Source organism: Alosa sapidissima, chromosome 22, assembly GCF_018492685.1.
Source record: "Alosa sapidissima isolate fAloSap1 chromosome 22, fAloSap1.pri, whole genome shotgun sequence".
Taxonomy (NCBI): Eukaryota; Metazoa; Chordata; class Actinopteri; order Clupeiformes; family Clupeidae; genus Alosa; species Alosa sapidissima.
The window spans coordinates 19,434,015-19,452,074 of NC_055978.1; the positions used below are offsets into that span (position 1 = coordinate 19,434,015).

At 40.2% G+C, this 18,060-nt stretch overlaps 1 protein-coding gene and 1 long non-coding RNA gene across 2 annotated transcripts in view; one reads left to right on the forward strand and one right to left on the reverse strand.

Annotated features, from left to right (window-relative positions):
* Positions 1–18,060, reverse strand: part of ttll12 (tubulin tyrosine ligase-like family, member 12) — a 40,597-nt gene that overhangs the window by 19,406 nt on the left and 3,131 nt on the right. Inside the window, exons 3-4 of the mRNA XM_042078565.1 lie at positions 17,461–17,659; positions 10,229–10,388 (exon numbers count right to left, since the gene is read on the reverse strand). Of these exons, the coding sequence (XP_041934499.1) occupies positions 10,229–10,388; positions 17,461–17,659 (359 nt within the window). The remainder of the gene's footprint in view (positions 1–10,228; positions 10,389–17,460; positions 17,660–18,060) is intronic.
* LOC121697181 lies at positions 2,549–6,939 on the forward strand. Its single transcript, XR_006026398.1, has 3 exons — positions 2,549–2,720; positions 3,024–3,030; positions 6,929–6,939. It is a non-coding gene; the product is annotated as an uncharacterized LOC121697181 (long non-coding RNA).

Consider the following 18,060-nt stretch of genomic DNA (forward strand, 5'->3'; position numbering starts at 1 on the left):
CACCGAATACAATCTGAAGTGCAAAACGAACGTAGGCCTAATGTTTGCCTACTGCCCCCATTAATGCAGACATTTCAAATAAAAAATAAAAGTATAAAAAATATATATATGGGTAGCAAGTATCTGATTTAGGCCTACCGATTTATTGAAATACCCTCACACTCATGCAAATATTTAATAGGCTATTCAACAAATTTCAACCTAAGAATCAGTTCTTTATTATCCCCCTTTCACATATAAGGAACGGCTGTCTGTATCATCAAAATGATCATCAATCATGTATTGATGAAGATCTACTGGCAAAGAACAAACTAGTTAAATAGAATGAATAGTCCTAGTTATTAGATAAGGAGGAGCCTATGATCAAAATGATGCAGTTTAAGACAAGACAAAACATTTTTCTCCATGTTACTGGTCAATTTCGAGATTTTGGTTTACACTAGCCGGGCGAGAGGAACAATTAAAAGTGACTTATGTCCTTGTTCTCCCTCTACAGCATTTCAGCTAAACTTGATCAGCAATTAGGCTGCGTTGTATGGTGGCTGGTCATCATCAAGCTTGCTGCTCCCATGCAACCTGACCCTGTGCCCTATAGATAGATAGATAGATTTATAGATAGATAGATATACTTTATTGATCCCTAGGGGAAATTCAAGTTTCCGGCAGATTGTTTCCTGCTGCTGTGTTTCATGTACGTGGTGTCTTTTGTCTCCAGTGCATTATCTGTGGTGTTTTAAGTCACCATGTTTGTGAACATATCCTGTGATGCATTTTTGTGAGCATTTAAGTTGTCCTGTTATTGTTTGTGGTCAGTGATTTGGTTGGCAACATCACAATCGTGTTAATAATTGTTAGTTTATCATGTTTTGTGCAATGATTGAATGACCCCCCCCCCAAAAAAAAAAAAAAAAAAAAACAATACTGTATTTGAACATTTCAGGGGGAAATACTGTCTTCATGCAGGCTAAGTATGGTAAAGTCATTTGGTGATATGTTGAAGTTTCACCTGCAGTGCCAGACAAAATGTGTGCAAAGTAGCGAATTTTAATTAGTCAAGGCTTTATTTGCTTATTTAAGAACTCAAAACAACCATCGCTGTTACAAAACCAAGTTAGTTCCACAGTTACACACTATCATTTTTAACTTTTGAGTGCAAAAACTACAGGACAGGCGAAACAACAGTCAAACGCGAAGGTGGGATTCAGTAATCACTTTACTACCCGCACTGCTGGCGACGCGATCACCCATCGATTCAGTGGCCAGACAGCTGTTTTCTCGCCCTGAAAAATAGAAAAGTGTCGAGCGACGGCAACAGTTGCCCTTTCATTCCACTTGCTGTGTGCTATGCACCATTCACTTCAATAGATTCTATTTCATCTTGCCGGTCGCCTGTCATAAATCGCTGTAGCGTCGCCAGCCTTGATTGTAGGCCTTTATGTCCAGCATCTGTGGAATTTCATGTTCAAGGAGTTTGTTGAACCATGCTGCTTGTGTTGTGCCTTGGAGAAGCTTTGCCAGGCCTTTGCTCAGACGGGCTGGCACCTAGGCCTTATTTACTGCCTCGGGGTCAATATTTGACTGGATTCCACAGATGTCGGTTGTAGGGGATACAACCTTATAGATAAGATCAACTGTTTAAGTAACAAGGTCGTAAAATGGTTTGCGTACCATTAATGGAGATGTCATGTCTTGTCAGTCTTGTCAGGAGGGTATAAGAAGTGTTTTTTTCTCTGTAACATGAGACTGCGTCTGTTAGCAACACCAAACATCAATGACACCATAGACCATTTCTCATTTCCCCCTCAAACTTTTTCTATTCACCTGTAGATCACTGTAGTCTACAGAGGTGTGACAGGAGTCAGCAGGTCATTCATTATGATGATTTAAAGTTTTGAACTAATACCCATCTGTCCCATTGTTACCAGTATGACTGTGTGTTAGGGTGACCAGATGAGATTGGCTAAAATTCGGGGGGGTTGTAGGCCTACATAGACTAGGCTATTATAAAAGATAATGAATTTTCAAACCTGTACCAAAACACATTTTTATTCAAACATCAAGTCTGCCTCACAATACAGTCATTGTGAAAGAAAAAAACAATGACTGTGTAACAGTGCAAATCAGACCTTTCAGAATAAGGATAATAGGCCTACCCTAACGCTAATAACAAGCCTTGCCAAAACTATGGGTCATTAAGTATGAATACAAAATAATTGTTAGATTAAGTAGATTAGGCTATGTTAAAACGACATCGGACATTAGGCCGAACATATTTTTTTTGCACACATGATGCCTCCCCTCCGTGAGAACCACCAAACTCTCTTCTACACACTTTGCAGAATGCTTTCATCTCGTCGCTTAAGGCTTTGTCAATCCACGGGTACCCCACCACCCACTCCTCCCGGTACCTGCATAGGCGCTTTTGCTTTTTAGCGGCGTGTTAAGGAATGAATGGAACCGAGCTAAAATCAGTGCATATTCGCGCCTAATTATAGAACGTCAAAAAAGAAAAGTAGCCGGGGCTGCATTCAGACACTTAGCTGCCGTCGGGGGCTGCGTGCAGTCGACTCAACCTCTCTACGGACAGTTTTTAATGTTTATCAGAAAATAACTACTCAGTATTCTGATTGAGTATAATTTTCGGGACAATTAGGGCAGGATTCGGGATTCGGGACCACTGCTTGGATATCGAGACTGTCCCGAATTTTTCGGGACGTCTGGTCACCCTACTGTGTGTATTAATTCTCCCCACAGACAGTTCCACATCTGATCTTTTAATCTAGAATATGTTTGATAATAAATTGTAAATGGCATTGCCATTGACAGACATGGGTCTTTTGGTTGTGGAAGTGTCATTCTTTAGTTTTATCAAAAGATATTCTGTACATTGGGAAAAACTGTCTGAGGGTGATGTGGTAAACAACAGGAGGTAATTTTAACTACGGCATGCAGCTAGTACCTATAAGGGCATAGAGGCCTAGGGAGGGTGGTAAGCCTCAGTGGCTGTTCAAGCAGGGTCAGAGGTCACTTGTAGAAATATACAATGAATACAGTACCTAGGCACATATGCCTAAAATGGTAAGAAGGACATAGGAGCTCTATTCTATTCTGAGTTAACAAAAACAAATGATGCTACTGAAAAGGGCTATATAAGCTGTGTAAAGACATGATGCTTGTAGCTTGCTTCGCTCTGGAATTGCTCTGCTTGCTTGCCATGCTCTGGAATGCATTAAAGCCATCATCTGCAGTATTCATCCACGCTGTGCGGACTTCTTTTGAGTTTGTATTATTTAATCAAAATTTGACACCACAGAAGAAAGGAGCGGAAGAGGAAAAAAGGTAGAAACCACAGTGTTAGATCTAGTCTACAGTGGCAAAACACTTATCTAGCAGGATTGTATCTCCTTTGGGGAATATTTGAAGGTTACTATGTGCTTCCTGGCAGAGAAGGCAAACAACCAATTAACAGTCATCTGCCCCCCTGCTTTTGTTATCTCTACATTCCACTTTCTCCCATGCTCCACCACACAAGGGTCATCCATCGGTCATGTTGAGGATGCTACTTATTGTATGAAATTGCAAGGACATTTATTTACCTTATTTGGTGCCATTTGAATGTGTGATAGAATTTTATAGTATACAAAGGGCAGAGTTTGATTGTATGATATTGCAAGGAAATGTCTGCCCTATCTGGTGCCATTTGAATGTGTGATATGTCATAAAACATATGGCATGGTTTGAAGTTTCTCATTTAATGACATGTTTTAGTATATGTGTTTTAGTATATATATGTCTTCATCCCTGACACCTCCCACTAGAGGTAATAATACAAGCACTATGGAATTTCTAATTAGTGAGAGAGGGGTGTAAAGTATTTTGGTGTTGCTGACCCCAGGGGGCATCACAAACATGGCATAGGTCAAGAGGGGAAGGCTAAGGGGCTTCGTGATATCCTTGTCTCTGTTAATACTAACCGATTCAGTGGATCATTGTTATAGGTGACAGCTCCTGATTAAATGTATCTGTGTTGAGGTATAACAAGTGGACTTAGGCCCAGAGAACATTTGCATGGCTAGCCCGATGTCGAAGCACCACTATTGAAAAAGCTGTTGGTAGCATTGGCTAACTAGCGCCAGATTTTGGAGTGCAGGGGACAAGCCGAGATGGGCTATGAGACATACGTTCACACTCGGTATCATGTTTCAATACACTTTAGGTCAATATCACACCGGAATTCTCCTTTAACACTGCATGTGGGTAACTAGTCTGGTGTGCAAGTAAAGCTGCAGTCTCACCATTGGGTTGTCTTGGAGTTTTTTTGACCACTAATGGTTTTGATGTGGAAGGTGTAACAGTCTTAATTCTGCATCCTTGTATTAAGATGAACCTTTTTAAAGCTATATATTTGAGTGTTTTAGTCTTTATTAGACATGATCATGAGAAGTGGAAAGGGAATGTGTGTGGGGAGAGAGAGAGAGAGAGAGAGAGAGAGAGAGAGAGAGAGAGAGAGAGAGAGAGAGAGAGAGAGAGAGAGGAGAGAGGAGAGAGAGAGAGAGAGATAGAGAGAGAGAGAGAGAGAGAGAGAGATAGAGAGAGAGAGGAGAGAGGTCTATTATTCTACTTGTACAGGTCTATTGTTCTATTTTGATGTGTGTATTGATGTACCCATGGGTTAATTGATATGTTTATTTACTATTTATGAGTATATGTTTAATGTTTCTTTTGTTTCTTATGGAACGCTATGTGTGCCACTTATTGATGTTGGTTCGAACTAATTAATTATTGCATTCTTTGGTTGCCCAAAGAAAATGTTGTGTTGTGTTTTCGTATCAATGTCTGTATTGAAGTGGCACTCAATAAAGCTTGACGGTTGGATCAGGACTGTTGATTGATACATTTTTTTTCTTTTTCTTAGATGGGCGAAGCCTCTGGCCTAAAATGGAAACACTCGCTCCCCGAGACTGTTGTGAGAACCACACTAGCTATCTACACTACCAATTAGCACTCTGGAATAAAACAAATAGCACACTGGAAAAACCTGATCGAAGAAGACACGCTGAGACTCAAGAAAGCTGTCGTTGATCACACAATTGAATAGTTGCACGAAAGGCTATCGGTGAGCTTGTTTGTTTCCTGTGGAGCCAGGTGTGTTTGAACCTGTCGCTATTCTGAATGTAATTAGTGTCTATTACTATAAGTTATTTTATAGAGTGCCTTTCAAGATACCCAAGGTCGCTTAACAAAAAAACAGACTTTTGACTTCACACCCTCACCAGTTACTACCTGGCCCCTCGTCCCACCAGGAGTACTGATAATAGGAGTCCTCCATCATCATGTCATCACTATCAGTTGGCCCTGGAAAGGATTCATTCTCAGGCTAGTCACAGCTGGCAGTGCCCCTGGTTTGACCTCTAGGAGGTTTACAATCCCTCCAATCCCATGGGGCTGGTGGCCTGTCTCTGACCTCTAGGCTTTTCTGGAAAAGGCATTGTGGCAATTTGATTAGAAGCTGATGTACCACCGCGCAATCATCATTAGATCATGTCAGCACACAGGCAGGCACATACAAGGACTAGGCTTTTGTTGTATGCAACCTAATAGACCACCTGCGCAGTCAGATCGATGGCGGCAAATCCATCCAACAATATGACTGACTACAAGGGTGTCTGTCATTTATATAAAGACATTGTCATCTGCAAAAGGCATTGCCAACAGCTTTTACTTGGCATATAGTTTATGTTTCATGTCAGATCGGTATGTTTCATGTTTAACTAAGTAAGTCCTATGTTGGTGGTCATTATAGTATATATATATATGTTCATTGTGTGTGCCTTTCCTATGGTCAACGTTCAATATTGTCATCAAGTTGTGTCATGTTGGATCTGGGTTTTAGGAATCAGTCAAACAAAGTCTCAGCCAGTCGGTAGTCGGATCAGAAATCTCAGAGGGGCAGCTGTGGCCTACTGGTTAGTGTTTCGGCCTTGTAACCGAAGGGTTGCCGGTTCGAACCCCGACCAGTAGGAACGGCTGAAGTGCCCTTGAGCAAGGTACCTAACCCCTCACTGCTCCCCGAGCGCCGCTGTAGCAGGCAGCTCACTGCGTCGGGATTAGTGTGTGCTTCACCTCACTGTGTGTTCACTGTGTGCTGTGTGTGTGTTTCACTAATTCACAGATTGGGATAAATGCAGAGACCGAATTTCCCTCACGGGATCAAAAAAGTATATATACTTATACTTATACTTATAGAGAGCTTTATACACGATACCGGAGATCTACGTCGTGTTGCTAACAGACGCAGTCTGAAGAAACAAATAAAAGGCACACTTTTTATAGGACAGAGCATTACATCTTCCCTTGTGACATGACAAATATTCGGCCACATCACCACGTTTCTAAACATTGAACACAAGCCTTTGACCTTAACATACAATGAAGTGCCAACCTCTTAGTGGAGATGGCAATACCAACTGAGGGCCTCTCCTATCCTAACAAACCAACTCTCAGGCCTAGTCACCCTCACAAAGAATGTTATTAATGCCAAACATTATTCAGCTATCTGTCCTCCCTACACTTCTCTGTATAGCTTGAACACACAAAAGGATAAAACATTACAGGTTCAGAGTACACAGAACACATGAAAAGGCTCTTACACACACATATATATCTTATATATATATATATATATATATATAATTTTCTTCCTACAGTCAAGACTTCTCTTCACATATGCATTCCATGTCTATCCTTTTGGTCTTTCCTTTTAGTCTTTTTGATATAAAATAAAACATTATACTGCAGAATATTAAAGTGGCATAAATTAACTTTGTCCCACAGTCCCGACAGGACGAACAGGACTCTCTCTCTCATTCACACACACACTGTGGAGTAAAAGCTTCTGGTGAGATGAAAACCAGTCTCTCTCCCACAGGTATCTGAAGAGGTCACATACTCAACCGTATCAGACATGTTCTCTGTTGTTTCAATTTATTGCCATATGCCATATAAGCCACATGCCATATAAGGGTTAAGGCTGCCAGATTTCCGATCGTTAAATGTCTGTATAAATTCATATAATCACAACAAATACTAAGAACATACTAAGGCTAACCGCTTAGAGTCCACATCAACAGGGCCTAAGCATTTGTTAGCAGAGCCTATATATATATATATATATATATATATATATATATATATATATATATATATATATATATATATATATATACACTACAGCAACAACTTGCTGCGTTAGCCTCAACATGTATTATTATTATTTTCTTCTCTATTATAGTGTTAAATGTTTTTAAATGTAAAGCACTTTGAGCTGCATGAATGAAAGGTGCTAAACAAATAAAGATGATGATAGATAGATAGATAGATAGATAGATAGATAGATAGATACTTTATTGATCCCCAAGGAGAAATTCAAGGGTCTCAGTAGCATACAGACATCACACACAACATGCACTTACAGCAGAAATGGTAAACATAAGTATAAGTATAAACATATAACTAAACTCCACTGTACAATAAAGACAGTAGAAGATAAGAAAGATAAGAAAACTAACAAAACTAAATACTACTAAATACACTATATAAATTAAATTAAGAAAGTCCAATGTGCTTGAGGGTGATCAAGCATAAGACGCTTGTAGTGACAGGGCCGGGACTGGTAAGGTGCTAAAGGGAGTGAGTGTCATGGTGAAGGTGCAAAAAGTAGTCCAACCATAGTCCTTTAGTTATGTGTGCATGGCAAGGTGCTCAAGAGAGTGAGTGTCATGGTGAAGGTGCAAAAAGTAGTCCAACATTAGTCCAACAGCGCAACAGTGCAAGAGTAAGGTCTAGAGACCAGCATAAATAATATGGACAAATAGGAGAGTAAAGTATAATGTAGACAAGGTAAAATAAAAAACTATTTCAGCGCAAGAACTGGTTGAGGTAATAGGGTTATTACCCTATTTAAAGCTTATTATTATGCAAATGAATCTTATTATTCCTGAATAGTTTTCTCTGAGTTTTGAACCAGTGTATTCTTTTTGTTACCGTTTCGAGGCTTTTACTGAGAAATACATAGTTCACCACACAAATAGAAATGTTTCAAATGTTGTATAGCAAGGTTGCTGACTTTTCCCTTTCCACTGCCACTAGCAGCGGTCATTCATTCTTTTGCAGCAGACAGAAATATCAGACCTCCAAACGCTGGGAAGGTCTGTCCATATTAATGGGACATCCTGCAGCATTCTGAAAAAAACATCTTTGTCTATTATTGATCATGAACAAACCTCAAGGCTGAAACGTCATCTAAATGAGGTTGCCCAGCAACGGAGACGCTGGCTGCTCAAGCCGCTCTGTCTGACTTGTTTTTGTTCAGATTGTTTACATTTACTATTTTATTCCTGATTATTTTTCTTTAATTCTTGTTTAGTTTAGCTGCACAGTTATAGATAACCTTTTTATTTCAATTGTTTATTTTGTTTTTCCATACTTTTACTGTGTTCTTACCTGAAGTTTGCCCTCCGCGCTTTGCATTCTATCTGCGCTGCTTTGTGATCAGCTTTAGCTTCTGCTTGGTGATCAGTTTCTTTTTCTGCCGATTGCCATCAGCGAGACATCTGGTAACTGGTTTGCACTGTTGAAGCTACTAGACAGTAAAATAACTTACTGCACTGCTATTGAAGACTTGCTGCCTACTAGTGTCTCTCTCCCTTTCCAACATGTCTACGCTGGGTTCCTAGTCGGTTGACTGTCCAGCTGGGAGATTGAGGCTTTGTGCTAGCTAGGCTATGATTGGTTGTGTTGTTTGGTCATGAAGGCCTTACGGTGCACAGCTGCTGAGCTCTTCGCATTTTGCTCCTGCAAAGCCAGCATCTGCAATGAGGTTCGCAGTCACTGGCTCTGCCCTGCTTGCTGCCTGCCAACGGCCTTCTACACAGCACAGCACCTTCCAGCAGTCTGCTCAAGCATCGCTCTCAACGTCCAGCAGAGGAGGATAGTCACCTGGTGTCTCCCGCTTCACCACACACCAACTCCCTACACTCCGGATGCTTTGCGCCTCTCGTCGCAATGGACTGTATAGGCCTAATATTTTTTCAGCCGGTGCAATAGATGCAAACAATTGGACTAATTTAACATGGATTTTTACATTTTGTTTTATTTTTTGTTTTACTTTTTATTATTTGCTCATTTGTTTGTTGTATCTTGGTGTCACGCGTATGCTGGCGATTGCGCTGCTCCGTCTGGCATCTTTGTCTTGTGTGTCATTGTCATTGTCGCCGCAATGGCTGTCTCGGTGTCTTTGTGCACTTTGTTTTGTTTTTCTTTAGTTTGTGGTCGTCTGTCTCGACTGAACATGTTTATTCTATTTATTGTGTTATTGTATTTTATGTGTTTCAATTATTTTATGTCATGCACATTGAGACTAAAGCAAATTCATTGTATGTGAAAACCTACTTGGCAATAAACCTGATAAACCTCAAACCTAAACCTGAAATGAAAGTGGAATGCAATTGTGGTCAAATAAATAACATGAAATGAAGAAATCATGGTAGGAGAAAGAGACTGAAACAGTAAAACATGTATTTATGTAACCTTAATGGCTAGCAAAACATTACGGTTAAGAGTTTTGAATAAAATGTTTAAATAACAATTTTAACAAATAACTTCTAACATAGGCTACTGAAGTTATTCTACTGGCGCTATTCTCTTTCTACTCTCTGTATCCCAATAAAGTCTCTCTGTGACCCAGTGAAAAAAAAAAACAAAAAAAAAAACCTCGGCCTTACACCTGCTAAGATAACGAGTCAGCAGAACCACGTTCTACACAAAAAGCTAGTGAGCAGAGCAAACTCTTGACCCTATTGCTTACAGTTAAACGTTCTTAGTTCTGGCAGCATTAGTGCTGACCAACAAAAGATAAGACCAATAGTTCCAAACAATGAACCTTTCAAAAGATGTAAGCGACATCTGGGGGTTTGGAATTTCCAAGTGCTGTCTCAGCACCTCAGGAAGGGTTTAAATATTGGTGTGTGACTAATGTTTTTCAATGCGATCCAGGGGTATGCTGTTGAAGATTTATTGGTGAAAATAAACCACTTTTTTATAACTAGTAACCAGTCCAAATATATCACCTATGGGGTACATATAGATCAAATCATTCTGTAATTAAGATATTTGTGTGTGTGAGAGAGAGTGAGAAAGAGTGTGTGTGTGTTTGTGCATGTTTGTGTACCTCCATTCTCCAAGTCCTGTAAGGGCCACAGCACCGTGTAGGCTATCTGCTGGGGGGCATAGAAGAAGGGCGCCATACAGCATGTCGGCTGGTTGGAGTGCTGCACCCGAGAGCCAAACTCATCCATGATGTACCACACAGGCACCTTCTCCTCTGCAGACTACAAAGTCAGGGGAAATAACAACAACAAAACAACAACAGCATGTTATAGCACTTCATGTAGACACCCAAAACATTTTACAATGAAGTAGGCTGTGTAATTGATGGAATTTTAATTTCAATCTCGATTTGGGCTCCAAACGATCACAAAAACAATGCAATTGAGAAAAAAATATTATTTTGCCACATTCGGTTTATGAATAGTGTTGGAAATAGATACAATTTCACCTCACACTGTCTTCACTGAAACACACGGTGCCACCTTAAGCCCTGCACTGTCAAACCAGCCTACAAACATGCATTCTAAAGAAAAGGGCATTTTTATCAGGTCATCAGCGAACATATTCAACATAATCAGAGACCAAATTTCCCTCACAGGATCAAAAGAGTATATATACTTACTTAACATGGCACTGGATTTAATCCAGAATGCCTGAATATGCAACACATCACAGTAATCACAATGCAATGCATCTGCAATATGTGCTGTTATGAATTTGTAAAAAAAAAATCATAAATTATGTAGCCTATTGAACTACTCGTTTTCCTTATTTTCTTTATTATAGCCTATTAGTGTTTAGCCTATTTCTGTTTGGTTATGGAAATAACAGATAAGGCTAATTGCAACAAGAGCAGAAGTCTGACGGCCACTGCTACTGCATGTTGACACATAATCTGGCCTTTTGATGCTTCTGTCTGCATAGTTTGCTCTCAGGTTTTTACTCTGTATCTCCTCCTTATCAAAACTGACGTGGAGGAATGCAGCCTCCCTCCCTCCCACACCACCACATGCCATTCTGGTTCCTTTTCCTAATTAATACATAGACTGTATATATATATTGCCTAATAGGCCAATTGCTTTTATCTTTTTTATTGCTCCAAACGATTGTGTTTTTCTTTAACATTAGGGGATATATCCTTGTGGCCACTGTTGATGAGTTAGGTAATGGGGTAATAAGACGATTGACATACCAAAGATGGAGATGGAACTTGAAAGCCTGACAGGGGGGTATAAAAATAAGTGGCTTTGTATTGTATCTTTTCAGATTGCACCTGTTAGCGACCCAACGTAAGCCCACGGTACCATGGATAAAGCTATATATATTTATAAAGATAAATATTTCTGACTGACTTCTGACTCTGCCTGAGAACTTTCAAGCAAATCCAGAATTTTGCACCACAATATGTTTCACTGTTTTATAAACAAGGTACAATGTAACAACATTTTTTGAAAGAAAGTATTTTATTACAAATGTTATCATGGTTGTAATCTGGTGGTGAGCATGCCAATATCTACCATTGAGAACATGTCCTTGGTGTGTTTTCTTCATGTTTTGAATTCTTTGTTGAATGACAATAGAACTGATGACGACTAAATCTGTGGGGCACATTCCAATACACAAAATCAAAACAATTCAAGGAGTCTTTCATTCATTAAGGAAATAGACGTAAAGTGGTACAAAATATGACCGCCGCTCAGTCCTGCACATTCTCTACACACAAAAATAAATCACGCTTGTCAAATTGTCTCCATCTCCTACTCTTGCAACTTTTGTGTATGTAAATGAGTGTGTGCATGTGTGCGTTTTCTTTTGTGTATATGTGTGCTTTTCTGTGTATGCATGTTCGCTTGTGAGTGTGTGTGTGTGTGTTTGGGGGGTGGGTGGGTGGGAGTGTCGCCAACTAACTAGTGTGTGTCTGCTTGCCTGCATGTGTTTGTGTGTTTTACGTGTGTGGCGACTGTGCGTGTGTGTGTGTTCGCTTGTAAGTGTGTTGTTGAATGTGGACCTAACAATGGTGCCAAAAAAACTTGGTTCCCTTGTTGAGAGTATTAAAGGTGTATAGATGTATGCCATGCCTTTGCTTGAATAAAAATACAGGAAATGTATGTGGTGAATTTTCATTGAAGAATAGGGGGTACTATATTGTGGGCATATATAATGTGACAGTGTACGTGTGGACAGACTCTTGTAGCTGACGAAATTGGCAAGGAACATTTGGATACATTACATTAAACACACTTACAAGAGATCAGATCACACAAGCACACATACACACACACACACACACACACACAAGTATATACACACATACACACACACACACAATTACAGCACGATAAGAACTATATGTAGGCCTACCCATAGGTGATACTGGTTACCAGTTGCTAGTTATAAAAAATTGGTTTATTTTCACTAGTAAATCTTCAACAACATACCCCTGGATCGCATTGAAAAACATTAGTCACACACCAATATTTAAACCCCTCCTGAGGTGCTGAGAGAGCACTTGGAAATTCCAAACCCACAGATGCTGCTTAAATCTTTTGAAAGGTTTATTGTTTGGAACAATTGGTCTTATCTTTTGTTGGTCAGCACTAATGCTGCCAGAACTAAGAACTTTTAACTGTAAGCAATAGGGTCAAGAGTTTGCTCTTCTCACTAGCTCTTTGTGTAGAACTTGGCTCTGCTGACTGGTTATCTTAGCAGGTGCAAGGCTGAGGGTTTTTTATTTTTTCATTGGGTCACAGAGAGACTTTATTGGGGTACAGAGAGAAGAACAATAATAACTTCAGTAGAATAACTTCAGTATGTTATAAGTTATTTGTTAAAATTGTTATCTAAAAATTGTATTCAAAACTGTTAACCATGATTTGCATAAAAAGCAGGAAAAGATGTGTTGAGTGCTAATGAAGTTTGTGTGTGTGTGTGTGGCTGTGTTTTTATTTGGTGGAGATGCTGGTTGTGGGGCTGTGTAAAAACACAGCTGCTCAATGTCTCTTCCCCTAACCAAATTGTGTATGTGTCTGTGTGTGTGAGTGTCTGTGTGTACTGTAACTAAACACAGCTGCAGGTGCTATGCCATTTTAGTTAATCTAGTAAGTGTCACGATCATGGAGGTTCTGTAGGTCCTGTAAGCAGTGGAAACACAATGACTGAAAAGGACTGTATAGTAGGGGGTTCCTGTACCTGGTACCTTTACCTGGGTAGAGGGCTGCCTACCTGTAATGGAAATTCACCTCTATTCCTGTTTTCTCAGTCCTCAGATAACTTAATTTTCATGTGTGTCGCTAGTCCAGTCCTCTTGTAACCAAATGTTCTTGTGAAGTTTTGACTCACCCCCCAGTAACTGTCTGCAACTGTCATATGCCTCAGGTAACAGAATGCGGTTAGAGACAGTTATCAAAACAACAGAAAGCCTGTTATAAAAAAACAACTGATGGATAGACAGGCTTCTCTGACTGCAAACACTTGTGCTCAGACATGCCTCCTGTGCAGAGAATAAAACTCTGTATCTTACCCTCAGTGTGAATTTATTTTAGGCTGTAATACTGGTTAAGACAGATTTCCACAATAATATCCATCAGAAATTTAAAGGGACACTTCACCAATTAGCATTAGGTTTGTATCAGTAGAGTAGTATTTTCAAATGGCCGTGCTTCCCTCCCTCATGTCCCCCTAAGACGAGAGATACAGTGCATACAGAAAGTATTCACAGCGCTTCACTTTTTCCACATTTTGTTATGTTACAGCCTTATTCCAAAATGGATTGAAATTTTTTTTCCCCCTCAAAAATATACACATAATACCCCATAATAACAACTTAAAAAAAGTTTGTTTGAGATTGTGGTGAATATCTATTGAAAAAGGCCTATGTACCACTCTGCAGTAAGAACAGAATGTCCTGTTGCCCTAAAGTTAATGCACCCACTGTATGTAGGGATTTGCCCGTTAGGACACCTCTCTGTTCGCACGCACACCAAACATCGTTTGCACACACCAAGCATCATTTGCAGCAGCCCGCAACAAGGACGCACTCAAGAACACGTCCTAATGACAAACTGTCATGATTAATGGTGGAAGAGTGCACTCAAGCATCAATTGGACACGTGTCAAAACATCAAAGAACTCAACTCTAGAAGTCATATATATAATTTTTTAATGGAAAGTGTCAAAAGGAAATCCACCATTATGATTAATCAATTTTCTAATCAGGGCTCTGATTGGCTCGTTAGCATGTCAGTCACCGGTCACAAGGAAATTCCTTGATTTTTGATTGGACAGGTGATGTATGAAAACTAGGAGGTTCTGAGATCTTGTGCATCACATAAAAGGCGAAGCCCGGGAGCTCAGACTTCAGATTGTGCGCACCATCTAATGGGAACTGGTTATCTGCATATACCTTGATTCACTCTACTGTTTAGTGGTACTTGGTCAGACTTTGTCCATTGCCAGTACTTGTGAATTAAACTTTGTGGTCAACGGCAGTTTCTTCGTGTATTCTTGGATCGGGTTTACCAGAGTGCTATATTGTGTTAATTGGAGGTTACTGGACAGCTTTTGTGGAATTTTCCACTACAAGATTTTTGCAAATTTATTAAAAATGAAAAATCAGTTGTACATAAGTATTCACACCCTTTGCAATCAAGCTCAAAATTGAGCTCAGGTGCATTCTTTTTTCTGCTGATCATCCTTGAGATGTTTCTACAGCTTAATTGGAGTCCATCTGTGGTAAATTCAGTTGATTGGACATGATTTGGAAAGGCACACACCTGTCTGTATAAGATTCCACAGTTAACAGTGCATGTCAGACCACAAAACAAGCATGAATTTGAAGGAATTGTCTGTAGACCTCCAAGACAGGATTGTCTCGAGGCACAGATCTGGGGAAGGGTACAGAAAAAAATCTGCTGCTTTAAAGGTGCCAATTAGCACAGTGGCCTCCATCATCCGTAAATGGAAGAAGTTTGAAACCACCAGGACTCTTCCTAGAGCTGGTCGTCCATCCAGTGATCGGGGGAGAGGTTCTGTAAAGAGGAATGGGCGAAACTGGCCAAAGACTGGGTTGCCAAGCTTGTGGCTTGATATTCCAAAACACTTGAGGCTGTGACTGTTGCCAAAGGTGCCACAACAAAGTATTGAGCAAAGGCTATCATGTGTACATATTATATTTAAGTTCTTTATTTCTATTTCTTTATTTCTAATAAATTTGCAAACATTTTTGGAGTAAGGCTGTAACATAATGCAATGTGGAAAAAGTGAAGCACTGTGAACACTTTCCATATGCACTGTACTACAGAAAACAAGATTGAAAGTAAATAACAAAAGGGCCCCTTCCCCCAATCTCTTCACCTCCTTTCCCACCTGGATGGGGGTTGGGTAGGGATGCACTCCAGGGGCTCTCACTTTACTGTGGAGCCAGAGGATGGGGGTTAGGGGGTTAGAGGTGGTGGGCTCACCCCCAACAGAGCGCTGATTATGAGGCCTCTCTTCCTACCTCTACACCATCACCCGCATCCCGATACTGACAGACAGACGCACGCACACACGCATGCACAAACACACTCACATGTACAAACGCACACACATGTAGGCACGCACACACATGCACACACTCACTTGCACCTACACGCACGCATGCACGCTCACACACAGGCACGCACATACCCACCCGTACGTGCGCATGCACACAAATGCGCGCACACACACACACACACTTACACACACGCACTTACACACATGCAGGCACACACGCAAATACATAAACACACAGACATTCTCATACACACAAGCACGCATACACACACACACAAATTGACTAGCATGATTTATTTCTGCATAGAGAATGTGCAGGATTGAGAGGCGGTCATATTTTGTATCGCTATGCGGTACATCTAGTTAATTTAGCTGTACCGTCTGCCTTGCTGAGTTTAAACAAATTGTGCTTGTTGGAAAAAAAATAAAAAATCATCTTCACAGGGCCTTTCCGGCAATGGAGAAACGCAAATGGCCGAGACTCTGTAAACCTACCCCCAATCATACGCGTAACAGATTTGTAACTGCAGAATATAATTGTAATTGAAACACATAGTAATTGTGGAATGATATGTACCCGTGGAACAGATTTGTAAGTGAAGGACATATTGGTAATATTGAAAAGTGTTTGTGCAAATTGTTTGCACGGTCACAAATCAGTTTTATAGTTACAAATCGTGACACACACATACAACACATATGATCTCAAAGGTGGGGCAAAAGTCTGTGTACCTGCAGAAACAAACGGTAACAGTAGGACAGCATTCTGTTTGTAGAACATTGATTTACTGGTACTGGTTACTGAATTGTTCATTTAAGACTGATATTAGTAACTGATTCCATCTCTTGCACTCTACAAGTTAAGAATGCTCTCGTCCACATTTGCCTCAGCTCAAGTTGTTATTGCTGTATTACTATGCAAGCAGCGTTACTGCAATGCATGACATGGAAAACATTGAATACTTGACTAATGTGGCAATTTTCCAGGAAGAGGCCTATGTACCACTCTGCAGTAGAACTCGTTTCCCCATCCACTTTGGTTCATGCATTCACCTGTGTGCTGGATACTGCCCATTACATCTTTCTTGGCACGCATCCCAAGCATAATCTGATACCCCTGGAAACTTGGGAACGTGACACTGAAACCTAAGAAAGCACTTAAGGAGCACTTAGGAAAGCATCCCCATAGCACAAGTCAATATGATTAGTTGCCTGGGATAGTGCCTAGAAAAGTGCCTGGGTTAAATGTCTACTGGGGTTGTTGTTGTTCAACTAGTTACACTTGAAATGTAGACATTAAAAGGATGATCTGAGTTATTTTGGGTTTCTCTTGTCCATGACCTCTGAGGTCAACCGCCCTTAGGGAGTCTGGAGTAATAACAGCTTTTCCTTATCATGACAGCTCTTTTACTTTCATTTTATGTAATCCATAAAAAAAATAAAAAAAATGCCTGTCTCCGGCGTCGTGAAAAAAGCTTTGTACTCTGCTGTACGGTCGGATTGCCTGTGCGTTACTTTTTGCCTCTTTGTGGATTAAAAGTTCATTTTTACCACAGTGTCAAACACCCAAACCCATGTGCATCGAAGTAATATTAATCAACAAAACCATGACATTGAGACCAGCTAATGTCATACATTATTTTTATGGTAAACACAGCAGGAATTTCCACTGATATGATTAATCACCTTTCTGACAAGGGCTCTGATTGGCCTGGCATTTCCCGTCGAAGACACAAATAGGTATATAATGGCACTCACCCCGTGAGACAGATGATATGTCTGGTTGTACAGCCACATGTCCTCCAGCACTTGGTCCACTGTGTCAGGGTCAGGAACCTCACCATGGAAGTCCAGGCCCATTAAGCTGGCCATACGTGCCAGCAGACCGGGAACCTGCTCTAGCTGCTGCCTTGCTGTCTCCACACGATATGTCCATGCATGGTCCACTAAGAAAACACTAAAGGCACACACCAGAAACATTATGTTGCTTAATACTAAAGAATTACTTACTTAGAGCATTCACAATCATTCTTATTCTTAGGATAATTCTTATGCAGGCCAAACAACAATGTGACAATAAGAACTTTAAGCTGTTTACCATGTTGTAAGTCGCTTTGGCTAAAAAGCGTCAGCCAAATGTAATGTAATGTAAAAGAACAACAGGCTAAAATACTATAGCCTGGTCTCCAGGCTATATAGCATGACTACCATTCAAATGTAAACACACACTATTTTTTTTTTCCAAAGGATATGTGCAACATATTCAGTTTCATTCATTAATGAATGCTTTGAAACAAGTGATGTACTTTGAAACCATTAAATGAATGCTTGGAAACCAACTGTACATAAACTGTGTTT